A 27,657-nucleotide genomic window follows, 5' to 3' on the forward strand; every position below is an offset into this window, starting at 1 on the left:
GTACAAAGTTAGCTTTGCTTTGACATGTTTGGCCTGCAGTTTGTGTTGACTGGTGAGTAAGGGCCTTCTGTCAGTAAATGACCAACGAGCCAAATGAGTCACCACTTATGAAGCATTTAGACTTTATCACATACTCATGTCACATATACTCTGTCAGACTGTATTAACATTAAAGAGAGAATATCAATTACAGTTTGGAGCCTATGAGGTGTAACTACCAAAACCCCTCAGCTCTTCATCTTAGGACAGTTACATCAAAGACTTGGGCAATTATAGAAACGACTCAGTCCCTCTTCACTTTGGTGAATCTCTATCAGGGGTATTGAGAATATGAGACAGCAATGCGTTTGTCTGTAGTGATATCACGGCCTTTCATGTTAATTAATGGGCAAGAAACTATGTAAGCCTTCAGTGCTAGCAGAACTTCAGCCCATCAGAATTAATGACCCTTGTGAATACAGATTATGAGCATGTGCAGACGGTCAGGGAAAACGATGGATTCTTGGAGCTGCAGCTGCCATCTTTCATGTGTCGTATTTCATTTTCATAGCACAGAAACATTAACAGTACTGAAAGACTGTTGTTATCCGATTTATATTCTTCTTTTTTTCTGACACACTTTTGTTCACTACTTTATTTTTGAGATGTTTACAAAATAATGACACAGTTCCACTTTTGGAATGTTCGAGTGGAAAAAGTATGCTTATATACAGTTTTTGATTGGATGTACTGTTTTTGTAGAATGATCGTAAAATAACATTTTTCCCCCAGTTAATGGGGCAAAGGTGTGTGAACCCAACTTTTATTATGATTATACAAGTCCATTATCAACACCCTATTAATAATACAGCATACTATAGCAAACCCCCTAGCAACCACCTCAGATTCCATAGCAGCCACCTAGCAACCACCTGGAGCACCACAGCAAGAACCTAGCATCCCCCAAGAAACTACTTGGGATATCATTGGGTTCACTATGGATAGCATAGCATCTGACTAACAACACCCTAACATCCAGCTGGGGTGCCATAGCAACCACATAGCAACACCCTAGCATCCGGCTGGGATACCATAGCAACCATCTAGCAACACCCTAACATCCAGCTGGGATACCACAGCAACCACCTATCAACACCCTAACATCTAGCTGGGATGCCATAGCAACCACATAGCAACACCCTAGTATCCAGCTGGGATACCATAGCAACCACCTAGCAACACCTTAGCATCCAGCTGGGATACCACAGCAACCACCTAGCAACACCTTAGCATCAGCTGGGACCACAGCAACCATCTATCAACACCCTAGCATCCAGCTGGGATACCATGGCAACCACTTAGCAAAACCCTAACATTCAGCTGGGATACCATAGCAACCACCTATCAACACCCTAGCATCCAGCTGGGATACCATAGCAACCACCTAGCAACACCCTAACATCCGGCTGGGATACCATACTAACCACCTAGCAACCATGTAAAATACCATAGTAACCCCTGGCAACACCCTAGAAACTGTCTTGGAATTTTAACCCCACTTTTCTAGTTATTATTATTGTTATTATTATTAAAATTCCTAAAGTAGCTCTGCATCCCTGTAAATATCCTTGATTTGTTGGGCACATCAGCCCTGCAGTTTCAGTCTAAAACTGGGGGAAAGAGTGTACGTTTGATTTCTCCCTGAACTATCACTTTAAGAAGCCATATTGACCACTTGTGCTTGTGGCAGGTGACCCTCTGTTGTCAGGGGCAACCAGCAGACACACTGCACCACTCATGATGGACGAGAGCTTTCATTAGTCCCATTTTCTTTATCAGGACTTAGCCATAACAATACCAGTGCTCCATCATGTACCCTGCCCTTTCATGCTGCCTAGATTCATGAAGAATAACAAAATGAAATTAATTTTGGAGAATTATTTTGTTCTCTTAAGATTCAGGACGTGCTTAGTCGAGCACATTCATCAGAATAATGTCAGGCTTCCTCCATCCAAAAATATCAAAACACTGTAATTCATCTGTAGTGTTTTATTAAATATGACAATCTAGACATTAGAGTCCAGCTAAGGTCTTCAAACATACAAAAGACAGTGTGCAGTAAGAATGCGGAAAAAAAGTTAGTGATAAAACATAACATTACATTTTCACTTCATTTTTTAAAAAACATCACCGTAAGGCATGTGGAATGAAAGGTGTAACATGTAACCCCCTTAACAGCACCAACCATTCAGATCCTTTTAAAGCATCAGGCAAATCCCTGTTGCCAAAAGACAATTCCAGTTTTTTCAACATTTTTCAAAAAATTGTAAACAAAGTCATTCAGAGTGGTTGGATGTGAAATGCTTCATTCAAAAGTTACTGTCTGGGAAGTTAAGTTCATAGCAGTGATAGGAACCGGATATCTGAATGCCCTTAAAAACTACATCTCTGAGAGCTATTATATATAATGATCACTGGCAAACTGCCTAAAAACATACTACTTAAAATCCATTCATAGAGATAGACATGCAGGGTGTTGTAAGGCAAAATAGTCCCCAAAGAAAACACGTTTTCAAGTTTACCACCATTTTACTATTACCAATATATAAAAACTAAACAGAGAGTAAACAAAATGGCTATTTTTTTGTATATCTGCATTAAAAGCAAGGCATCATTCCATAGTAAACCATTCTGAATGACTGTTTACATCTCAGCAATTTAAGTAAAAACTGTGGAATTCCACTTCAAGCAGATCTCTGCTTTCTCCTTCATAGGCCACAATTAAAACATACAGACAGTTAAGCATTTAAGCAGGAGCAACAGACAGGCAACCAGTAAGTCTGACATGTTGTTCAAGGCAAATGTTCAAAAGCTTTTTAGAAAAGAAATTGAAAATAAATTCAAATATAAAAACTGGCACATAAAACATTTAAAACCTTCAAAATTACATTATAAAAAAATGGAGAAATCTAAAACCAATGCATTGATTAGGCTTAATTAATCAGGGAAACTTGATCCCTCCACTCACACTGCCCTATACACTGTAACAGTGGCAGTGAGACCAAACAGTGTTATTGTATCTGCATGTATTAGTCAGTAATGCTAAGCTACATAAATCATCCCTGAATACTAAGTACACGAGGCACAAGAAAAACAGGTTAAATAACCCTGACACAATGGCTTTACCATATAATTGAGGCATTCTCAATAACATGTATGAGTAGTGTCTGTTTTTTTTTTTAAAGAAAAAAGTGTTTGCAGTGTTTATAACGCAGTGCATGTTAGTGTTGACATGTTAATATCAGAAGACGTGATTAATCAGTGAGTATAAGTGCAAAGAACAGTCATTTGTAGTACAGCAACTTAAGATGCTGGTGCTCATGTCTAGTGACTGTGACCTTTTACAGTGCTAACAGATCAACAAAGTGTGTGTGTATATATATATATATATATATATATATATATATATATATATATATATATATATATATATATTCAAGCCAAAATGGCAGGGAGTGCCCTCTTTCTAACCAGAGGAGTCCCAGACTTCTACAAATGAGGGCAGTCTCTTCATCTGTCATACGTATAAAAAGTGGCTGGACAACTTCATTTATACTGGAGCATACTAGGGGTGGGCAATAAGACAAAAAAATACAAGGCCTGTCAAAATGACCAGATAAAAAGTGTTGGTATTGTTATCATCATCTCTGTAGGTACATCTGCTGATGCTTCCGTGAACATCACAGATGATGTGTCCATAAGCTTAAGCAGAGATCCTCCTACGAGCGATGTGTCAAGAACTATTGTGCCATTATTTGAATACTGAAATCATTATGTGGATATTTGTTACATTAATCGCAGAAAGACAGAAAACATACAGGCTAACAATTCAGTGCCATGTATGGCTGCGTTCACACAGTAAAAGTAAAAGTGGCCCAAATCTGATTTTCTCACCAAATCCGATTTTTTTTTGGTTTGGCTGTTCACATTATCTTTTAAGTGTGTCGTGTATCCGACATCAGTCTGAACAGATCAGCTCCTAAACTGACCCACATGCGCAAAAGAACAATGCTTCACGTTGCTCCATGTGGCGCGTCATCCAAAGGTAAACAGTCACGACTGCCGATGAATGTAATATTTGATGTAAAGGTCGCATGAATTCCGATCTGGCTGTTCAGACTGAGTCGCATTGCTGCATATCGGATACGTATTGGATTTCCGTACCACATATGAAAGCGTCTCAAACCAGAATTGAAAATGTCAGATTTAATGTGTTTTTTGCTGTTCACAGATAAACATCTGAGTCACATATGAAGAAAAAGATCGGATTTTACTTTTACCTGCTGTGTGAACGAAGTCTTAGTTATGCCGCTATACTTTGTTACTCATGAGTGTCTGAACATTAGAGCGTTGTTAATGACGTGGCTGAGAGGGCAGAGATAGTGCGGCTGTTAACTAGGCTAACTACTTTAGCTGATGTTAGTCAGGTCCAGAAATAATGAAAATACATTTATCTGATAAATAATCTATTGGCATTTTGCCCACTGAGGAGAAATCACCTTGTGTAGTAGAGGATGAGTCTTCATCAGCATCCGAACTGACACTTGTTAGCTCTATTAGCTCATCTGAAGAGGCAGCACTCATCACTCCATCACTCATCCAACATGAAAACCTACTGATGCCCCTCGGCTGGTGTTAGTTAAATAAAACATTATTACTGGATCTCTGTTCATGAATTCTTATGGATTCTCACATATGCACATTTCTACTACTACTAATAATAATAATAATAGCAACATTTTTGAGACAGACCTTGACTCTGAAGCACATATCACATCACCCAACATACTTAAACATTCGGTAAAGTTCATGTGTGAGAAAACTAGTGTCTTGCAGTGGTTTGCATTTAATAAATCAGGAATTAAAACTTTTTTTCTGTCTCTAACGGTTACCTGCACAGGCCTAATATCATGATACCTGAAGACATTTTTATGATAGTATAAAAGAGGACAGTGCCTACAGTGTTATACCAACTGTGCAGCACCATATTCAATTATGCAGGGCTAATTATGCTCTCTTTAATTCCCAGCATTCTGATTTCTAATCTCAAGTATTGATGATACGAAGGATATGCCCAGAAAAGCTTGTAATTTGCCATGTAACAATACCATATCGTCATTTCTCCCACCCCTAGAGTACACAGTGGAACCATCTTTTTATAGGCGTCACTCTGTCAGGACAGGGATGTCGATTTCGATTCCAGACATTCGTGATCTTGTGGAGTAGCGATTTCCTGCGTACCTCTGTGAGGGACCATAGCTTTGTGAGGGAGCGTGTGAAGGCGCATAGCTTTGTGAGGGAGCGTGTGAAGGCGCATAGCTTTGTGAGGGAGCGTAACCATAAGCCTGCGAGGCTCCTGCTTCAGACCCATATCCATCCGGGACTGACATTTGGGCCATGTAAACCTGGGGCGGTACAGGCTGGGTAGGCAGGGTCTGGGCATACCCCTGTGCTGGGATAAAGGCTGGGGCATCCAGAACAGCAGGGGGGAAAGGCTGAGGCACATAGGTAACAGGTGAAGGGAGGCCATTGGTCAGTAGTGGTTGAGCGGAAAGGCTGTTGGTCATGGCAGGCTCCTCTGGTAGAGGCAGCCAGAACGGCGAAGGCAGCTTCTTACACATGCAGTACCACATGAACATCAGCAAGGCAGCAAGGATGAGGCCACCAGCTCCGCCGATCGATACGTACACAGCAAACTCCACGCCGAACAGGTTATCATAGCGGGCGTTCAGGTTCTTGGTGTGGAACAGGAACCAGACGGACGGCGGCATGGCGATGGCTCCGGCTAAAAAGAGCAGTATGCCGGCCACCAGGTGGCAGCCCGAGCTGTTGACCAGGCAGCGGCTAGTCTTGATGTCGTCCGGGGTTTTGGAACAGCACGCCGTCTTACACATGCCTGTCAGGCTGATCAGCAGAGCCAGGCCGGAGAAGAACAGCGCTGTGGAAAAGAGGAATACAGTTTGTACACTGTGCTGTACTGTTTATTTTTTATCCCTCCTGAAAATGAGGTGCACAGAAAGGAAAATACTACACTGTACAAGATTCTGGGAGTATTTCATAAAATAGCAGTGGGCAAGCCAAAAATCAAACCTGTCTGGTAAAAGATCATCTAAGATTTTGTTCATTTTGGGCTAATAGTCCAGCAAACTGGGAAATCCAACTTCCATAAAACCAAAGTTTAACAATTCTTTTATATGAACAGCTTAATGTGAATACACCACCACAGTGGTTTAATATGTAATGCTGCATTCTAATCTTTTTGGCGTACATCTGACAACATAGAGAAAAAGCATTATTGTTAACATTTCCAGCAATAAACACCAACCTGCTGGTAAACAGAACTGGAGTAGCCTGATGTCCAGCTGGTCTACTTTAGAGTACCACTCTGCATCAAAGTAGTAGCATCCTCTGTAGCCCTCTTGTTGGACACACTTGGTCCACAGGCCATCGTAAACGGTGACGTTTTTGGCATTACGGTTGAAGGTGATCAGGCGAGTGGTCCTCCACTGTGGGATCACTGTGGCCACAGCTAGCGCACCTACTGAGAGCATTGCGATGATGAACGCAAACGCGTTGGTGGCATGGATGTCACGGCAAGACATGGTGACCAACTGTTCTGGCACCAAACCCTGAGAAAAAGCAGACCGGTAGATCAGAACCTACTCAAAGGAAAATTATTACTTTTTTTGTCTAAAATGTGCACTTCTGAAGTAAAACAGCTTCCAAAATGGTCCTGTACTTCTACAAAATAAGTGAAATGTGTGCAAGCATAGCAAGCAAATGTGTGAGTATTTTCATATATTAAAAAAGCATAAAATCACTGGATAGATCGATCTCTGGCTGTACTAGCTTACAATTCAATTACTCATATTCCGGCGCCTAAGTAAGTGGAAAGGGTATACATATAGTAACAGATCACTACCCACAACATGAGACACAAGGAGCATGAAGTAGTAAAATAGTCTCAGGCGAGTTATAAGGTCTTTTTTAGGTTTTACATGAGATAGAAAAACAGTTGAAGAATATTGTATTGCTGCTTTAGCAGTCAGAGTATCTAAAAAGCAACTTTCCTGTCTTATTCTATGGCCTATGGATAACTGGGGGACTGTAGGGTGTTGGATTCAGTATTGTGATGTGAAAGTATTGTACAAAATAAAAAAAACATGCAATTCTCCCAGATTTATTTTAAATATAAGATGGCTAAAGTAGAGTAATGGATAATAAGTGGTTGTACGTTGCTTCTAAGAATGGTGCCAAACAATTATACAATCTATTTTACATTTATTTTAAGTTTGGAAGACAGAAACTGAAAGAGGATTTCCACTGATGTACCTTTCTGCCAAAAATGGATTAAATATTTCAGGCATCAGGCAGTGTATTTCTGTGAGGTAGCTTGTGAAGCACAACGGTGGTGAAGTCTGAAACATTGTGCACTTCGTATCAAATCACCCTGGATGACTGGATTTTACAGATTTAAGTATTAAAAAATCAGTGGAATTACTTGAACACTATTTATACATCTATATACAGATTATACTCATCATATAAAGTGAAAAAACACCTCAGATAAAATTCCACTACTAATGAATAGACAAAAAAGAAGTCTTACTTCTATAAACATTATTAACAGTAAAAATGATCTAAATTGCACTGAGAGGGAGCATTGTTGAGTTCTTGTATCCAGCCTTTAATGAAGGCCAGTGTGAAAGCAGCTGCACAATAACCACAAACAATACATCTCTGTCAAAGACAGTCTGTGCTGTCTGCAACACAACTCCCAGTAACAACAAGGCTGTGATAGTGGCTCGATCCTAACGAAAACTGTCCCTAGCTTTGTTCTTACAGACAAGTGTTACTGTAAAATGAATATACAGCTGTGTCTGCCTATTAAAACAACTCTAACGTTCAATAACTTAGCTAACCTAGTTAGTGTTGAACATAGCTGTAAATACGCCTCGCTGTACTGTGGAACTCTATAGTAAGTTACTGGGTTGGTTAGCTAGCTAGGTTAGCTTAGCCAGACATACACATAACGTCGTTTTTCGAACTGTTTTGGGTGTAAAAGTTGACCCATTTCTGGTAAACACTTAGCTATTTATGATCTCTCCTCAGCTCATTAGCAAATCTGACCAGTATTATCCAGCGGATGGCCAACAACACCGCAGGCCAGCCAGGCAGCGAGCGAGCTAACGTAGCTGAAGTTTGTACGGAGTAACCTGTTGCTTTTCGGTTCCTCTCGGAGCTGCTCATGTGGTCTGTGTCGTGTTGTATCGCATACCTGTCCGAAAGTAGGTTTACTGGGTCGGTTCTGGTGAAATGATGGTCATTTTTTCTCAGTTTTTCGCTCCTCCGCTCCTGGCACAATAGAGTAATACAGCACTTCCTCAGGCGCGTGAACGGGCGGTGCGTTTGACGTCATGCGCGTTCACGCATATACGAATGATTCATAACAGCAGTGTTTACTCTCTCTCTCTCTCTCTCTCTCTCTCACACACACACACACACAAACACACACATCTGTTTGTTTTTTCATTCTGTTTATTTTTCCCTGTTTTATATTTTTTCTCACTATTTTGAATATTTTCTTCGTTTATCTTTTTCTCTTACTCTCTCTTTCTATTCTTTCTATTCTCCCCCTCTTGTTTCTCATCCCCATATGAAATCTGTCCATTTCCTTTGTTTATCTTTTTTTATCTTTATTCTATCTACCTGTTCTATTCTCTCTCTCTCTCTCTCTCTCTCTCTCTCTCTCTCTCTCACCTCTCTCTCTCTCTCTCTCTCACACACACACATCTGTTTTCTTAGTTTTTTCATTCTGTTTGTTATCTTTCCCTGTTCTATTTATTTTCTCACTATTTTGAGTATTTTCTTTGTTTATCCTTTTCTCTATTCTCTCTCTAGGTTTCTTTCTCTTACTCTCTTTCTATTCTTTCTATTCTCCCTTTCTCTTTTCTTTACCACTATCAAATCTGTCCATTTCCTTTGTTTATGTTTTTTTTTCTATTTTAGCTCTCTCTCTCTCTCTCTTCTGTTCCTAGCCACTGTATTCTATCTAATTTCTCCTTCTCTCCCTATTCTCTCTCTCTCTCTCTCTCTCTCTCTCTCTCTCTCTCTCACTCTCTCTCTCTGTTTTTGTGGACCTCGCACGTTCATGATTTTCATCACACTGGCTCAGCATTGTGTAGGTGGAGTTTTTGACACATGCATCAATCACAGAATCGCCTTCCGTTCTCTCTCTCCACAGGAACATGTCCAAGTGCACATGATTTATAAGTCGCCTGGTCTCCAGCCTCCAGAGGATTACGTCCCTCCAAGTAGGTTCTGCCCTCTCTTCTTACATGGCAATCGAAATTAAGCAAATAGCATTACATAAACATGACGCTTGGCAGTTATAAAGTAGATGGTAACAAATTATACTAGGGTGGATAATGTTACTTCATCTCTTTGTGGATGAATAGGGGACTTTAAAGGGACACTCCAGTGTTTTTCAACCTAATCTCTATCAGGCACATCTGAATTGTCTCATGGACAAACCAGTTGACTCAAAACACATTGATAATATAAGTCACTGGGCTTTTGCTGAATTTTGTCAATTAACTTTTAAAATACATCACACAAATACAACCCCAATCCCAAAAAGTTGGGATGCTGTGTAAAATGTAAATAAATGTAAAAACAGAAAGCAATGATTTTCAAATCTCACAGACCCGTATTTTATTCACAATAGAACATAGAACACGTCACATGTTGAAAGTGAGACATTTTACCTTTTCTTGAAAATGATTAAATTCATTTAGAAGTTGATCGTAGCAATGCATCTCAAAAAGTTGGTACAGGGCCGTGTCTACCATTGTGTAGCATCCCCTCTTCTTTTAACAGCAGTCTGTAAACATCTGGGAAGTGAGGAGACCAATTGCTGGAGTTTTTGGAGAGAAATGTTGTCCCATTCTTGTCTGATGTAGGATTCTAGCTGCTCAACAGTCCTGGGTCCTTCTTTGCCAGATTTTTCGTTTCATGATGCGCCAAATGTTTTCTGTTGGTGAAAGGTCTGGACTGCAGGCCGGCCAGTTCAGCACCTGGACTCTTTTTCTGCAAAGCCATGCTGTTGTGATAGATGCAGTATGTGGTTTAACATTGTCTTACTGAAATATTCAAGGCCTTCCCTGAAAAAGACGCTGTCTGGATGGGAACATATGTTGTTCTAAAATCTCTATATACTGTTCAGCATTGAACACTAAACACTAATGCAACCCCATACCATCAGAGATGCAGGCTTTTGAACTGTGCACTGATAACAAGCTGGATGGAACTCCTCTTCTTGAGACCGCAGGACACGGTGCCCAGAGAAGACGGCGGCGTTTCTGGATTTGCATGATACAGTTTTAACTTGTATTTGTGGATTGCACAGCAAACTGTGTTCACAGACAGTGATTTCTGGAAAGTGTTCCTGAGCCCATGCTGTGATTTCCAGTACAGAATCATGCCTGTTTTTAATGCAGTGCCGTCTGAGGGCCCAAAGATCATGAGCATCCAATATTGACCGCTGGCCTAGTCCATTGCATACAGGGATTTCTCTGAAATTCTCTGAATCTTTTGATGATATTATGTACTGTAGATGGTGGGATATCCAAAGTCTTCGCAATTTTACACTGAGGGACATTTTTCTGAAATTGTTCCACAATTTTTAGATGCAGTTTTTCGCTGATTGGTGAACCTCTGCCCATCTTTGCTTCTGAGAGACACTGCCTCTCTAAAAATACTCTTTTTATATCCAGTCATGTGAATTAGTTGAAAATTGCTCCTCCAGCTGTTTTTTTATTAGTACCACTTACTTCTCCCGCCTTTTGTAGCCCCTGTCCCAACTTTTTTGAGATGCATTGCTGCCATCAAGTTCTAAATGAGTTAATATTAATGAAATGGTAAAATGTCTCACCCCTAACATCTGATATGTGTTCTATGTTCTATTGTGAATAAAATACGGGTCTATGAGATTTGCAAATCATTGCTTTATGTTTTTAGTTACATTTATTTACATTTTACACAGTGTCCCAACTTTTTTGGAATTGGGGCTGTTGGATAATATACTCAAAGTGCACATATAATAGTAGCCAATCGGCATTTATGTTGAAAACTTGTCAAAATGATTGTCTATAGTAATCGACTGTATGGTACAGATGTTTATACCAGTAAAATAACTGATGCTTACTAGTGTAATGTAGTGGGAGATTAAATATCAAACATATGAGTGTCCCCATAGTACCTTTGAACACACCACCTCATACGCTCTGATGGCTTTTTATACCTGAATTCAACCAATGTGTCCAGACACCCCTCCAAATCAGTGAATTCAGCAGTGCAACTGTACCCAGCCTTGGGCTGTGGAGCAGTGAAACTGTGTTATCTCTGGAGTGATGGAGCTCTGTGCAATAACTTTGAGGGAACTGGATGGATACTTCCTTTATTCAAATATTATAACTTCAGTTATAACATAAATGCATTTAAGTGTGTAACAAAGTAGTGTTTAATTCATTACATTGAAAAAAAGATTGTAATGAATTGTGATGGATTTTTTATAGACTTATGAAAGACAGAAGTCATTTTTAATTGGCTTGTTTTGCTTAGTACTGTTCTTCTTATCGTTGTTCAATACAAGCCAATAATGAAATAAATCCAATATTTTAAACTGAGTCAGAAACATTATTCAGTTGCTATTGAATGTTTATATTTGTGGTTTACTTTAAATGTAAAGCTCAGGTTATTTCATTTTTTTGCTTTATTCTTTGAAACATGAGCTTTTTTTAAAATGTTGTGCAAACCATCTGCATTATATGTCTCCGATTGGGGCTGGTTGGCACAATTGCACAACATGAATTCAGTCCCGAATGCGTTGATTCCAGGAAATGTTTTCTGACATAGAAAGTTTTTAGTTAAGAGGTTTCTTTTGCTGCTAGTTGGGTTATTCTAATGTATGGTATGCCAGGGATACTTACATGTTTGCTGTTTTGGTAAGTTGCTCTGGACAAAACTGTCTGCCATATGACTAAATGCAAATGACTGAATGTTTTTCCCTCTTAATCTATTACCAGTTGGTCTTGTGGAGTCACCGTTCCAGAGCCCCCCACTTTTCACCAGAGCCGGCCTCAAGAGGAAGAAGAGACAAGTACGTGTTCTTTGTGCTAACTTATACTGCACCAACATACTTTTGCTTCAGTTAGCAAATCCAGTTCCCTTTGGAGAGTCACCTATTGTAAGAATATTAGAAAGACTCTTTTTGATTCATTTCTTATTCTTTTTTCTTTCGCCGTTCTTTGTTGCTTTGCTTTTCATATGAAACGTTGAGAATATGAAGGTGTACTACAAGTGGAGCTCATGTGTACAGCTTGTATACCTTGTCTGAGTAAGCGCATTACTGTGAATCAGAGATGAAAATAGAATTTATGACATCGTTGTAAATGGTGATGTCAGTGTTGACATTTATAGCTTTTCTTTTAGACTTTTCTTTGTCCTTCAGGTATCAAGAAGTCCCCGCAACGTCCAAGACGAGACCAAATACATTGAGCTAATGGTTATTAATGATCACCTGATGGTAGGTTCTAAGGTTATAAATCCTGTGAACATGCATTATTATCTTGTATTTTTCTTAAATTTAATGAAGCTGTTTTTTTCTTGCAGTACAAGAAGCATCGTCTTTCGGTGGGACAGACGAACAACTACGCCAAGTCGGTTGTGAACATGGCTGATTTGGTAAGCATAACGTTGCACTGTGGTGAGACACACACAAACTGCTCTGAAACTGGTTTAGTTTGCTGGCTAACCAACAATCCACAGGTTAGCATACTTCATGCACATTAAGTCTGAAAAATAAATCTGGTCGTTTTGAGCTGAGTGAGTTAAAAATGACTGCATGTATCATTTTAAATTCAGTTTTGAGCTCAGCTCACCCGGTTAGTTCAAATCGACATGATATCTAGTGGTTTTGAGTACGTATTCTTCATCTGGTGTTTGGCACAACTTCTCCAAACCTTTCTCCAAATCAACTCCGCACGCTGGGCAGTGAATGGGAATTCCATTTTTCCTGTGAAGTATAATTAGTCCTGTGGTTTAGCATTGTCTTGCTGAAATATGCAAGGCCTTCCCTGAAAGAGACGTTGTCTGGATGGGAACATATGCTGTTCTAAAACCTCTACATACTGTTCAGCATTGATAGATCCTTTCCAGATGTGTAAGCTGCCCACTCCATAGGCACTAATGCAACCCCATTTTGAACTGCTTTCGAACTGTGTGCTGATAACAAGCTGGATGGAACTCCTCTTCTTAAATCCGCAGGACACGGGATCCAAGGTTCCCAAAAAGAATTTCAAATTTTGATTCATCTGACCACAGTTTTCCATTTTGCTTCAGTCCATTTTAAATGAGCTTTGGCCCAGAGAAGATGGCGGCGTTTCTGGATTTCCACAACTTCTCCAAACCTTTCTCCAAATCAAATTTCTCCACACTCAGGGCAGTGAATTGGAATTCCATTTTTTCTGTGAAGTATAATTAGTCCTTATTATTTTTTGTTACACAGTCACAGCATAAATGTTTAATGCTTTTTAGCTACACTGCAGGTAAAATCAAAATGCAAAAGTCTTGAAAATGATATGTAGAGCTAATACTGGGCGAACAGTCGGTTCTCATAGTCTTATAGCAGTGGGTAGCGCTGTTGTCTCACAGCAAGAAGGGCCTGAGTTCAATTCCCTGGCTGGGCAACTAGGGTCCTTTCTGTGTGGAGTTTGTATGTTCTCTTGGTGTCAGTGTTTCTTCCGGCTGCCCCAGTTTCCCCCCAAATTCCAAGGATATGCAGTCAGGCCAATCAGAGATGCTAAATTGCCCCTGGGTGTGAACATGTGTGTGAATGTATATGTCTGTGTGTCTGCCCTTTGATGAACTGGTGACCTGTCCAGGGTCTAAATAGTAGTATATAGATAGTAGTATATATACAAATAAACAGGACGATTTGATATTTAAGAGTGTGCTAGATGAACCATTTCCAAAGCTTTTCTCCAAGTCGAGTATTTACAGTTATATTCCAATTCCTAGTTTACCCAATCAGTCCTTCATTAAAGTAAATCAGGTGCTGCTGATGGAGTTTAACAGGCTGGGGCACAGTGACAAGTCAGGAGCTGAACCTGTGTTCTTCTAACCATATTCTTCTAACTAAGACCTCAATAACTTAAAAAGAAATACAAAAAATAAATCATAAGTTTTAATGGCTGCCCAAAACATTTGGTTGTTAGAAGAATCTCACTTATGAATAGGTGATGAGTGATGTCATATGGAAACACTGGTATGGGACAGCGGGACAGTAACTATGTACAAGTGGCTATAACATTTATGCGAAATTGTGAAAATAGCTGTCTTTATTGAGTGATGGTCTATGTTAGCTCACCTAACAGGACTGTCTGTTAGTGTTCTCCATACCTCTCATGTTCAGAAAATGTTAATGTAAGGGATTTTACAATCTGCTTGGTCAGCAGGGGAAAATGCATAGAGAAGCGTTAATGCTGTTTTTTTGTGATTAACATGACGTTCCGGCTAATCTGGCAAATACTGGAAAAGCGTAGCTGAACCTGATATTGTGATAGTTTTATGGCTTTGTTCGTAGCAAAAAAGCTTTTACTTTTTTTGGGCTTTTTCTGGGATAGAAAGGCTACTTTTTTGGAGTTTCCAAAATGAAAGCATATTTGACACTGTCTTCAAGGCTTTACTTTTTTCTTTATTTTGCAGAGCTGTCACATAAAAGCAATATGTATGAGAGTTGAAAGGTTTGGCATGAGGTCATGAGATCTGGCCAATTTGTCTTGACTTGAGAGGTATGAAAAGTCTGTGAAAAGTCTGAGACCGCTCCTGTCTTAGTAGCATTGTGTGATGGGGAAGGCCTAGTGAGTGGGAGGGAACTGACCGTGAATAACCACAACCAAAAAAAAAACAAAAAAACAAAACAAAACAAAAAACCGCCTTTCAGCCTCTACACACTTTCCATCGGCTCATATTTTCTCAGAGCTGAAATAAGAACAGGCCCTGCAGAGCCGAACAGCACAGGCTGCTCGATCTGCCTGAGTGTTTGCCCTTGAGAATTAAAACTAGAGTTCAGATGAAAATCTCTCGCTCACTCTCTCTATTCCTCTCTCTGTCACGCACTCACTCCCCCGGTGAGAGACAGTTGGTATTTGGCTGTGCTTGCCTGTTGATCAGTATGTCAACACCAGGCCTCAAAACGGCTCCAACAGTAAACAAAAACAAATCGAAAGTCGTGATCGGAGTTCGTTGCTGCGGCTTAAGATGGGAGATCATTTTGCACTTGGACTTGCAGTCAGATAAACAAACAGATGGAAAACGTTCATCATGTGTACCATCATAACGCTCAACAAGGAACAGGAAGCAATTCATGGAAAACTTTAATGGGCCTCTGTTATGTGGACTGGGATGTCCACATAAGTTTGGGGCACATCTTTTCTATTCTTGTATTGTTTTATAAGATCAGTTTTACAGGATATGCTACTGTATGTTCTTTTGTTTTTAAATAAAATGCCAGTCAGTAGTATATAGTTTATATACTTAAAATAAATGTACATATGTTAATGCACAGTTACTAATAAAATTTGCACAACGTTTCTGCAAATTTTTGTAGTAATTGTGCATTAAAATGTGCAGACGTGTGTTTTCCGCACAGGATGTGTTCACTTATTTTCACTTAGAAAGGCTACAAAGATGTAAACTGCCTATGTATAATTAAAGGTCTGTAGAATGAAGACATTTTAACACATGAAATATTCAAAATGTTCAGTCAAAAGTGCATTACAGTCCTTGCAGCATCACATATTTTGCTAATTGCTCAGGCCCTTGATGTCTCTTTATTCACGTTTTTGTTTATGTTTGTGTCCTCAGATCTTTAAGGAGCAACTGAACACTAGAATCGTCCTGGTTGCCATGGAAACGTGGGCAGCAGACAACAGGTTCAACATTAACGACGACCCTATGATCACGCTTCGAGAGTTCATGAAGTACAGACGAGATTTCATCAAAGAGAAGAGCGACTCCGTCCACCTCTTTTCGTATGTTCACACACACACACACACACAGACACACAAACACAGACACACACACACACACACACACACTGTCATCACTTCTCCTGCGGTGTATCCCTAAAACAAGTGAAAGGGCACGTCTAATAAATTCTCTTTGTGTCTCCAGGGGCAACCGTTTCCATAGCAGCTGGGGAGGAGCTTCGTATATGGGAGGAGTCTGTTCACTGACTAAAGGCGGAGGAGTCAATGAGGTACCTGTTGAATAAATGGATAAATATGATTATATATTTCAACATAATAGCAATGTGTGTTATTTATATATATATAAATAATATATATACACACCATACACACACACACACACACATATATATATATATATATATATATATATATATATATACATATATATATATATATATATATACATGGCTGTGAATTGCTAATGACTCATTCACTTAAAGGGGAATATCACCTTTTTGTTTTATTTTCTGAATAATTCAGTTCATGTAAACAGTCATTCAGAGTGGTTTCAGATTTCTTTACAGTGGTGGTGATGGGAACCAGGGGTCACCATGTGTACAACACAAATATAGGCACTTTATTTATTATCCAAACCACCAGTGAACCTACATGTGTCTTCTGAGCTTTTATATTTAATGTTGTTGATGATAAAATAGTGGAAAACCTATTTAGAAAAAATAAGTCTTCTTTGCGAACTGTTTTACCTCACAGCACCCTGCATGTATCCCTCCACTATGAATGGATTAAAATAAATGGATTAAAATACATTATAAGCAACAATGTGACAGACATAAGGCACCATATTCGTGTCATAACATGTGAGGGAGCTTTCAGAGGCATTAAACTCATCAGACACCTCCACTGTGAACAACTCTGACCCTGTAAGTTTCTCTAGAACGGAGCATTTCACACCAAACCACTCTGAATCACTTTGTTTACATCTCAACTATTAAATTATGCGAGTTGTGCGATTGTAAAGTCGTTCCCCTTTAAGACAGCAAGGTAAATGGTTAGAGTAGGCAAAATAATGGCCAAAGTAAATGTTTTGACACGTTTTCTGCTCTTTTCTGGAGTGAAGGCAGTGTGGAAATTGAGTAGCCACTCCCATCTCTGTCATTTATACTGAGATTTCTTATCCTGTGTGAATCAGTCATAAACATTACAGACATCCTGTGGTAAACAGGCAATTAACCCACCTCACCACAGAAAACGAACCCCGTCTGAATAGGGCTTTAGTGTTACATTAGAATTTCCGTTTTTGTTTGTTTGTTTTTTTCCAAATCTTTTTATTGCATTACATATATTTTGTAAAGACATAAAAACTCTGCATTTTACAAATGCAACTGTAAAATGTATATTTCCACATCTATTCGTAACCCTTCTACCATCACCCATCCACCTTGTCCCTCTCTCTCAAACTGCTCCTGAGACTCTAACAGTAATTAACAGAATACATAACGGAACAAGAGTGGTCGAATGTCTGGTCAATATCAGTGTCACTGTCACTGGTCCCATAACCTGGATTGGTCGTGGGGGCGCTGTACTGATGAACGCGTCACCAACTCACTCCATTGTTGCCAGCCGTGTAGTAAGACCTGCGTTTCTGCAATGCTCTTCCCTGTCCATTCAGTTATGTTGTCTGTCTTTCATCGTCTGCCTCATCTCCTTTTCCCTGGCACTGTTCCCTGAAGGATGATCTTCGAGATCCCTGCAGATCTTGTTGCATAGTCATACCACCTCATTTTCCTTTTCTTCACTGTGGTGAGGAGGTCTTCGTATTGTCCAACATGTTGTCCAATGGTCTCTCTGATTGCTTCGTTTGGTATACGGTCTTTATAAGAGATGCCAAGAATTCTTCTGAAACAGCTCATTTCGATTGCTTGGATTCTTCTCTGGAGTCCATGATTCGCAAGCATACAGGAAAATTGATAGAACTAGTGCACGCAGCAGGTTCAACTTTGTTTTGGGGCTGATGTTCCTGTCTCTCCAAATGGGCTTCAATCTGGTCAGTGCTGTTGTAGTTTGTGCAGCTCTAGCCAGTATTTCTATCTTCAAACCTTCCACACTGATAATGGCACCAGGCTACTTGAATACAGTTTCCAACTGTTGTCCATTGACACTGATCTTGGTGCTGATTGGATTCTTGTTGTTCGTCATGAGTTTTGTCTTGATCTCCATCTTGAGGTCTTCTTCAAGCACTTCACCAGTTCAGCCAGTTCTTCTTCACTGCCTGCCAGCCCAACAATATCATCAGCAAATCTGAGATTTGTGATGGTCCGTCCTCCGATGTTGACAGTACCACAGTGTTCCTCCGGTGTTCCTAAGTGTATAAATAATAATATGAAACATGTACAAATGAAAAAACTGACAGAGCAGGGAGACGAGGGGAAAAAGGATAGTCTCTCTCTCTCTCTGTTCATATAACAAAAAAAGTCTGAGGAAAAAAAATGTGTGAATAGTACTTTAAGATCTCTGTTTTCTCTTTCTGTCGTTCAGTATGGAAAAACAGAAGAAATGGCCATCACTCTAGCGCAGTCACTGGGCCAAAACATTGGCATTTTCTCTGATAAGAAAAGGATTCTGAATGGTAAGGAGTCAGTTTTTTTCCTCTTCCTCTTTTCCATGTGTTTATCAATCAGTTCTCTCTCTCTTTCTCTCTCTCTCTCTCTCTCTCTCTCTCTCTCTCTCTCTAATACCTTTAATTTACCGGTTCAAACTATATCAAACCTTGTCCTATTTTTAAGTAGTATTGTAAGCAGTATTCTAAGCAGTAAACAGGACATATAGACATGCACACTTGCCTACGTGTACAGACAATCATGCACACTCTTCTTGTACCATCTCTGCAATTTCACAGGGGAGTGCAAGTGCGATGATAAATGGTCTGGCTGCATAATGGACGATGTTGGGTAAGTTTCTAAGCAAACACGCTTCTCAGAGCACACACGCAATAAACACACATGCGTTAGGAATTTAAATCTGGTACACAAATTCAAATAAACGTGCACACTCTTTCACAAACATCCATTTTTATTCTGCCTAGTGATGTCATGCTACCATTTGGTCGCAGTTAGCCTGTGTGCTATCTCAGTTTACCCCATCTGTTATTCTGACAAAACCAATGAGTCAATATGATCAGCATTAGGTTTTTGGTTATGTATGTGCTCCTCCCCATCTGCAACACTTTCTCTGCCATGCTGGTCTCACATTTATCTCGAAAAAAATCCCAAAGCGCTTTACAGGCCTGAGATATGAATGTTATTTTTCATCTATGACCACTAGGTGGCAGTAAATCCAGTGACATTTACTAATTTACAGAAGTCATTTTGGAAATGGGCTTTAAGTCAATACTGAATTAAGCAGATTCAGAATAACTCTGAACGTTGACCTCCGTGAGAAAGTGTTGACAGTGTCTTAGACACTATGTATGTGTGTCTTGCCCCTCAGAGGCCACTGTAGATGTTCAGCTTCTTTTTCTTGTTTGCTGAGAGATTTCAGTTAAACCTTGATTTCCACTCACTGGCCACTTTATGAGCTCCATCTACCTTATTCCCGTTTCAGTGTGAGAAAGTTAACACATCCTCAGCAGCAGGGATTCTCTAGCATTTCTGCCTCAAAGTCTACCTGTTTCTCAGAATATGTGAATACAGTATGTGATGTGTATCATTAAACATCAAATATCAACAGATTAGATGAAGTATAAATAGATGAAGCTGCTTTGTGCGCCATTATTACAAGGCTCGTATTAATATTCTTTACCTTTTGAAAGTGTTTTATATTTCTTTCTTTCTAATGATTATTATTATTTTTTTTTTATATTTAATAGTTATTTTTTTTACTAAATTGCCATCACCAGCTGACCACTGGCTCGTCCTCAGTATTGGCCCCAGAGGGTGTGGTCTGCAGCTCAGTGGTTAAGAAAGAGGAATAAACAATTTCTGTTTAGACTTTTACGATTATTATTATTATTATTATTATTATTATTATTATTATTGCTACTTACAAGGCAGAATATTTTCTTGTATTAACCCCATAAAATCCCAGTCTTATTACATACTAAGGCTTATTATTCAGTAACTACAGGGACTTCAGTGCAAACTGATTGAGTTATTCTTAGGTTATAGAAGTGTGTAATAACACTTTGGGCTCTGGCCATGTAAGGGGTTAATTCATTTCTTTTTTTTAATTTATGCTTATTTCTTAAGTTAAATCCAATAAAAACAACACTTTATTATAAAAAGTATAAAAAGATATATAAATAAAACAACAAAATTAATAAATAAATATACTTTCATTTACAATGTTTATCAATTTTATTTATTTAGACAGTTTATTCATTTAAAGATTATGTATCACCTTTTATAATTAAATGTTGTTTTCATTGTCTTTACTATTCTATGATTCTGGTGGATTGGTGAGCCCCCCGCAGTTAGAATGTCATTTAGGGCCCCCAGTCGCTTAGAAACAGCCCTGGATTGTCCAGCAGCATCTGACAACAGTACAAGGCAGGGGTTTCTAATAAAGTGACCAGTGAATTCACCTTTACTATGGCCTAACCTACTGCATGTTTTTGGTTATTGTAATAGGAGTATGACTTCTACAGTGGTCTCTGTTTTGTGACCTGTTATTCTACGTTTTCGGATACGGTCACAGTAGTAGCCCATGTAAACCTCGTCAGTGTGTGTACGTGTTTCTGTTCATGTCCGTGTGCGTGTGTGTTTACCCGTCTCTTTTAATACCTTTTCCCTTCAATCCCGAATGGGACAGCAGGTGAGCAGAAGCCTGGCCGTGATTTGCTACTCGTTCAACAAATCAGTTGCTTTTTGGGGGAGGGCCCTACGTGGATTCTGCCCCCCCATTCCATCCTATAGCATTTTGGCCAAGTGCCTCAATGCTCTACTTTAACCAGTAGAGAGAGACATGTGGGAAAGATACAGTGTGGTTTGGTGCCCTCTGTATTTTGTTCTGCGGTCTCTTATATATATTATTCATGTTTTATTTCATTATTCTTTGTTTGTTTTATTGCTGACAGCTCCCTGTTTGATAGATTGTAGTTAATGGGGATTTTGGTGATGATCCTCCCCTCAAAGCTTAAAAAACCATTTTCGACCGACTGAAGCAGTGTCATTTCTAAGCTGTTCAAATTCCATTTACTGCCTTCTGCCACAAAGCCCCTGCTCATGAAGCACGTCACAAACACAAACGGGTTGCTTACAAGTGGATTATTTATGGTATTTGCTAAGTAATGTGTCTGATGCAGTTTTGGGCCAAGTAGCCTTACTTTCCAGGTGATTGCTGGCCACTACAAAATCAGCCCTTTTTGGATTTCATATGAGGGGTTAGAAACAGGGAACAGGAACCAAAAATATACTAAGGCTACGTTCACTTTACCAGGCTGAAGTGGCACAAATCTGATTTTTTGCCCTAGTGTGACTCAGATCTGATGTTTTCAGAGCTGTGTGGACACAAATCTGATCTTTTCAAATCCGACCTGCACCACTTTCATATGTGGTCCTAGATCGGATACGTATCCGATTCATGTCCCTGCGACCGTAATGTGACGCTCAGACCGGAATTCATGTGCTTTTTTTTCCACTGCGCGTGCTCCATCATTCAGCGTTACCATGGCAGCAGCGCCGAACAGACGTTAAAGCCTGTAAACGGTGGAAAAGCAGCTCATCTCACCTTTTTCTCCTTCATCTCGCTCTAATAATGAAGCTGAGAGCCGATCAGTTAATTATTGTTCACATTAATGACACATTTGAATCACTTACCTAAACGAGTGTGAACCATCGAGTCAGAGAGATCAGATTTGCGCAAAAAATTGGATTTGAGCAGTGAGGTTTGTAATGTGAACATAGCCTGAATCCAATGTTAACAATAACAAATAAGACTTCATTACATAACCAGGGCCAGTGTTATATTTTTTTAAGTAATACTGTTTTTACTTAACGTTAAAGTGTCCCAACGCAACTAGCTTAGACTTCAGTGCCACAGTGGGAATTGTATTGGATATTAAGTGTACGCTACCCGTCTATCAGAATTTTATCAGTTTTAACCCACACGTCCGTGTGTATGCACCTTCATACGCCATTTTTATCAAGCTGTTGGGAAACAAACTTCTGTTTAAATATAGTTTGTTTATATCAAGATATAGATGATAGACTGAAAAAAGTTTGTGAAGTTCATAACGTCTTAAAAAGTTCGCAAAAGCAGTGGTTAGTCATTTTTCAAATTGCTCAAATGGCCTTTTCCTGTAAAAATTAGACTGTTTTTGGTCACGCTGAGCAACAGAACCCACCAGACTCTGATTAAGATATTAGATGTTACTTAGATATTAGCTAATATTAGCTAGCTAGCTAACTGGTTGCTGTTTTCCCTAGATAAAGAACACATAATCTGTTAAAATTTCTTTAACTAAATGTAAAACGTACTTAAAAAACATGTATTACACAAATGCTGTGATCACTGATTTGGGATAATTGTTATTTTGATAGCTTAGAACTGTGGCTGCGGTCAACTAGGGCTCATAACTCGGACTTTCTAAACTCTGGCCTCTTGAAAAATCAAGGAAAACACCCCTCAAGTCAGGATGGTGGTTTCAACTCTAAGTTTAGTGCCTGATGTCAAATCAAGATGGCTGCTCACAGAGTAAATAATAATGAAGAACTAATAAAATTTAAATGATGAATAATAAAAAATTAATAGTAAAGAACTAATTTACTGATTTCAGACGAGATTTACTTAGTTTGGAGAAGGTAATACATCATGAATGTTGACGTTATCACTCATATCACTAATGTTAGCTGTCTAGCTTGTTCCTAACAACACTCGATTTCATGGAGGCATCCATGATTTTCCTGTTTTTAGCTGCAAAAATTTAGAAGTTACGTAATTCCAAGCTCCGACTTCCCACTTCCAACTTAAGTAAAACACAATATATGCACAGAATGCTGCATCAGAAGAACATGAAAATCTGGAGAGGCGGTCGGAATGTTGGAACAGGAATGGAAAAACACAGTTTCTGAGCCAAAATGAGGCATATTTCGTTTCTAATCCCTGTTTCTAATAAAAGCCATTATTTTTTAAATCAAATAACCAAAAGAACATCATTGCACAACCCTAACATGGCTGGAATCATGACTATGGGCTTAGTGACAGAGCACACTGGCTGAAACGTACCAAAACATGTCACTGGCTCTCTGTGTTTGCTATGTGCTTAGCTTCTCAAGCGATACTTCTGGTCAGGGGTCTCACCCAAGTGGCACCAAACCTTTTTCTCTTTGAGAAATGTTCACCAGCCTCTCTCGAGGTTTACTGTGCACATGCGAATCTTACTGCTTATTGTCACTTGTGTTGGATCCTTAAACGAAAGTATTATGAAAAGTACGATCGTAATCGTTATTCACATGGTGGGGGTGGGTTAATCACTTTTCCCCAGTCAGGAGGGATTTTTACACGAGCAAAGTTTGAGACTTCTGAAGCTGAGAAAGTCTAATGACTCTGACGCAGACTTTCACAAACAGGTTTTGGGGGGTCTAGACAAGTTAGTCCATTTTTGTCTTGCCATCGTTTTTGTTGTTTCGTCTCATCTATGGACGCCACAGTGCAATCAAACCACAAAGCCTAAAATCTCTAAGCCAATTAACCTGAATATCAGTGGCATTTCAGATATATGTTCAATGATGAGCTGCCACTCCATCGATGGACGTTTTACTATTATTTTTCTCTCAGTGCCTGCATGTGTGATCACATGTACTCAATACTTCACGTGTTCTGATGTTGTTAATACGCTGTATGGCCAAAAGTATGTGGACACCCCTCCTAAATCACGTGTTTTGGCCACACCCATTGCTAACAGGTGTATAAAATCAAGCACATGGCCATGCAGTCTCCATAGACAGACATTAGCAGTAGAGTGGGTTGTACTGAAGAGCTTTAAACATGGCATCATAAGTCAGTTTGTGAAATTTCTGCCCTGCTAGATCTGCCCCAGACAGCTGTAAGTGCTATTATTGTGAAACAGAAGCATCTAGGAGCAACAACAGCTCAACAAAGAGCAGGGCCACTGAATGATGAAGCATTTCACGTGTAAAATCACCTGGTCTCTTTTGGATCACTCACTACAGGGTTCCAAACTGCCTCTGGAAGCAACATCAGCACAAGAACTGTGTATTGGGAGTTTCATGAAATGGGTTTCAGTGGACGAGCAGCTGCATACATGAATGTACAATGCAAGGTGTCGGCTATAGTGATGTAAAACATGCTGCCACTGGACTCTGGAGACACTGGAGAGGTAGAAATGTGTTCTCTGGAGTGATGAATCACTCTTCTCTATCTGGCAGTCTGATGGACAAATCTGGGTTTGGCATATTCCAGGAAGACTCTACCTACTGGAATGCAGAGTGCCAACAGTAAAGTTTGGTGGAGGAGGGATAATGAGCTGGGGCTGTTTTTCAGGGTTTGGGCCTCTTAGTTCCAGTGAAGGATAATGTTAATGTTACCGCATACAAATACATTTTAGACAATTATATGCTTCCAACTTTGTGGCAACAGTTTGAGGAAGACCCTTTCCTGTTCCAGCAGGACTGAGCCCCTGTGCAGAAAGTGAGATACATAAAGACATGGTTTGCCAAGTTTGGCAGGCTGCACCCAGACCTGTAAGCTCAACCCCACTGAACACTTTTGAGATGAATTGGAACGCTGATTTCAAGCCAGGCCTTCTCGTCCAGCATCAGTGCCTGACCTCGCAAAGGCTCTTTTGACTGAATGGGCACTCCCACAGACACACTCCAAAATCTTGCCTTCCTAGAAGAGTAGAGGCTGTTATGGCCGCAAATGAGGAGCCAACTCCATATTAATGCCCGTGGTTTTAGAAGGGTATGTCCAGCAAGTTTATGTAGGTGTTGAGGCCAGGTGTCCACATTTTTTTGGCCGTATAGTGTATCTATGAAAACCTGTCCACAGGTATATGAATGACTTAATCTCTCGAGATTAAGCAGGTAAGCAGCGACGGATTTCCAGTGCAGGAAGATGAGAGTCCCGATTGCACAGCATTTAAAAAGCAGTCATTGACCGTGTTGACCATTAGACCACTGGTAATGGTTCCTGTAACCGCTTTATTGCTTGATTGCAGGTGCTGACACTAATGGGCCATTGATCTGAGAGTACTCGCAGACAGACAGACACCAGCTCAGCTGTACAGGCTTAAAGGCGCACAGGAGACAGGCAGTGATTTAGTCTTGAGATAATGGGCAAGACAGTGTCAGAAATAATAAGGCAAAGGGCAGAAATGCTCCCCAGTGTTATTAATGTTTTGTTTTTTGGTTGTTGATTTGTTTTAGATTAAAAAAAGGTCATGTAATAATTAATTACGACTGTTTTTTATACATAAAACCACACAAGTATCGTAAGAGGACCTCAGGAGGAAAAATTAAATCTAAGAAAATTGTAGGGTAAAGTGTATTACAAGTTCAGGGGCAGAAATGCCCCCCAGTGTTATTAATGTTTATTGTTTTTTGTTTTTTCTTTGTATGAATTTAGCAAACTCACATCAGGCTGGCTAATGTTTAAACACTGACTAGCCAACCAAACCAAATTGGACAATACCTGTTAAATACACTAGTTATTTTTAAATTTATTTATTTATTTATTTATTTATTGTTCATTTTTGCTCATACTACCATTTTTTGGTAGTTTTTTGTAATTTACATTTTTGCCTCCCAGTGTTTTTACTTTTTTGTGATGATTTATGAATGGATGAATTTAGCTAGTTATCAAGCAACTACAATTTTAGCAAATATATTAATATATTAACTAAACCTTTTACCAAAAGCAACTTTTTGAAGTGTCCATATCACAGAAAACTGAATTGTTACCCCCCAGTCCATATATCATCGCTGCCAGGACAAAACATCTCATCTCCATATTGGGAACTTTACAGGAGAAGGGAAAAACCATTTACTTTGAATGGGAGATATTGAAACACATCTTTTTGGACAGTTTCTACTGGTCCATTCTTTGTTAAATTTTAACACAATTTTAAGGGCATCTCTTGTTTTATTGTCAAGTAAAAAAGTGAAGAGCAATAAAAGTGGAAATCCGGCAGTGATGACATGGAAACTAAGCTGCAAAAACAGCCTGTTTTGGATTTCATTGTTTTGGTGATGTCAAGAAGGCCAACACATTTACCTGTGTCCACCTATTCAACCTACAGCTGTTCAGACCCACTCAAAAGGGGCAATAGAACTATATGATGAGGAAACTGAATCTATATGCTGCTCAATTCATACAATTTTCTGCAGTTCAGGTTGAATGACTAGTATTTTGAAGTTAAAATGTTATTTAGTACGTTCCGAAAAGTGCCCCACACAAGATGTCCTTGAATTTAAGGGTGAATGTTGCTCTTAAAAAACGTTACAGCATTTGAAAGAGAAGGTGATGTCCAGTCCAGGGGGGAGAGAAAAAAGTAGATGGAGTGGAAACAAGGCGAGTGTGATTCGACTAGCGTTCTGTAGAGGATTGAGTGATGTGCATTATTGTCTTGGCAAAGGCTCCGGACCTCCGGGGAGACTTTGCTGACTCAGAGCGCGCGAGTGAGACCAGCAGGAGTAGTCTATAATGAGATTGAGATTGACACCGCTACGCTAATGCTAACCACTCTGGAGACATACGTAAATGAAGTAGCCTTGCATTAGCAGTGCAGTCTCGTGTCTGGTTCCTATGGCTGAACTCAGTACTGCATTAGTGAAAACAGACTGGAACACTCAGGGCCTTGTAGGACCTCAGAGAAGGTCTAACTATTTCTGGGAACTAAAAAATTAGATCTGTAATTTTTACTTAAGCAGAATCATAGTAGTTTTATTTGTTAAGTTTTGTTTTGGCTGGAAACCAAAGGGTGAAAATCTTAAAACCCCCAGTGAAAAATTGCTTAGTCAGCATTTTTTCTCAGCGGTATCTTGGTAGAGTAGCTCCCCCACTGGTTAGGACTTCAGGAGCTGGACTGAAGGCATTACACTACCAACATAATTCGAACGTGACAATAGAATTAACCAATCACATTTTGATTTACAAAATTTTCCAAGAAAAAATGCCACTTTAGGTCTTCTAGAAGTTCTTTATATGTCACTGATAGAGAATCTGAGCCGTAACCTAACTAATGTTCAGTCAGTTGTTATAAAAGGAAAACAGTCTGTAATTGAAGAAGTACAAAGTGCACCTATATAGTAAGTGGAGCTGATAAAATGAACATTGAGTGTAGATACAAGCGGGTGTTCCTAATAAAATATTTGGTGAATGTATGTTAAAATTTGGGATGGGAACTAAAAAACAAAACGTATGCAGTATTTTTTACAAACTTGAAATGAGTGTATTTAGTCCAGAATAGCCAAACATTTTTTGCACCAGTGTTGATCTAGTACTAACATACTAATAGAATTCCTATAGAGGTGCTTGCAGAAATGAACTTAGTAGAAGTGCATTGACATTTATGGCCAGAACTAAAGGGTTTCATTCTGGGTGGTCT

General features: G+C 39.4%; 2 protein-coding genes across 3 annotated transcripts in view; one reads left to right on the forward strand and one right to left on the reverse strand.

The window, feature by feature from the left end:
• The window catches only part of adam22 (ADAM metallopeptidase domain 22), a 104,044-nt gene that overhangs the window by 42,505 nt on the left and 33,882 nt on the right, over positions 1-27,657 (forward strand). For both annotated transcript variants that reach the window (XM_036558948.1, XM_036558949.1), the window contains exons 4-11: positions 9,284-9,353; positions 12,126-12,199; positions 12,551-12,625; positions 12,712-12,783; positions 15,967-16,133; positions 16,276-16,360; positions 18,630-18,720; positions 18,991-19,042. In XM_036558948.1, coding sequence (XP_036414841.1) covers positions 9,284-9,353; positions 12,126-12,199; positions 12,551-12,625; positions 12,712-12,783; positions 15,967-16,133; positions 16,276-16,360; positions 18,630-18,720; positions 18,991-19,042 — 686 coding nt within the window. The remainder of the gene's footprint in view (positions 1-9,283; positions 9,354-12,125; positions 12,200-12,550; positions 12,626-12,711; positions 12,784-15,966; positions 16,134-16,275; positions 16,361-18,629; positions 18,721-18,990; positions 19,043-27,657) is intronic.
• Positions 4,982-8,445, reverse strand: cldn12 (claudin 12). The gene is made up of 3 exons (XM_036558951.1): positions 8,318-8,445; positions 6,365-6,667; positions 4,982-5,977 (listed from the first exon to the last, which is right to left on the reverse strand). The coding sequence occupies exons 2-3, from the start codon at positions 6,639-6,641 to the stop codon at positions 5,205-5,207; spliced, it is 1,050 nt and encodes a 349-aa protein (XP_036414844.1). The 5' UTR covers positions 6,642-6,667; positions 8,318-8,445; the 3' UTR covers positions 4,982-5,204.

The sequence above is a fragment of the Colossoma macropomum genome, unplaced genomic scaffold (genome assembly GCF_904425465.1).
Source record: "Colossoma macropomum unplaced genomic scaffold, Colossoma_macropomum, whole genome shotgun sequence".
NCBI lineage: Eukaryota > Metazoa > Chordata > Actinopteri > Characiformes > Serrasalmidae > Colossoma > Colossoma macropomum.

Coding starts and splice junctions, on each gene's coding strand:
- cldn12 (XM_036558951.1), bottom strand. CDS start 6,641: ATGTCTTGCCGTGACATCCATGCCACCAACGCGTTTGCGTTCATCATC. Junction 5,978..6,364: donor CCAGTTCTGTTTACCAGCAG/GTTGGTGTTTAT, acceptor TCTTTTCCACAG/CGCTGTTCTTCTCCGGCCTG.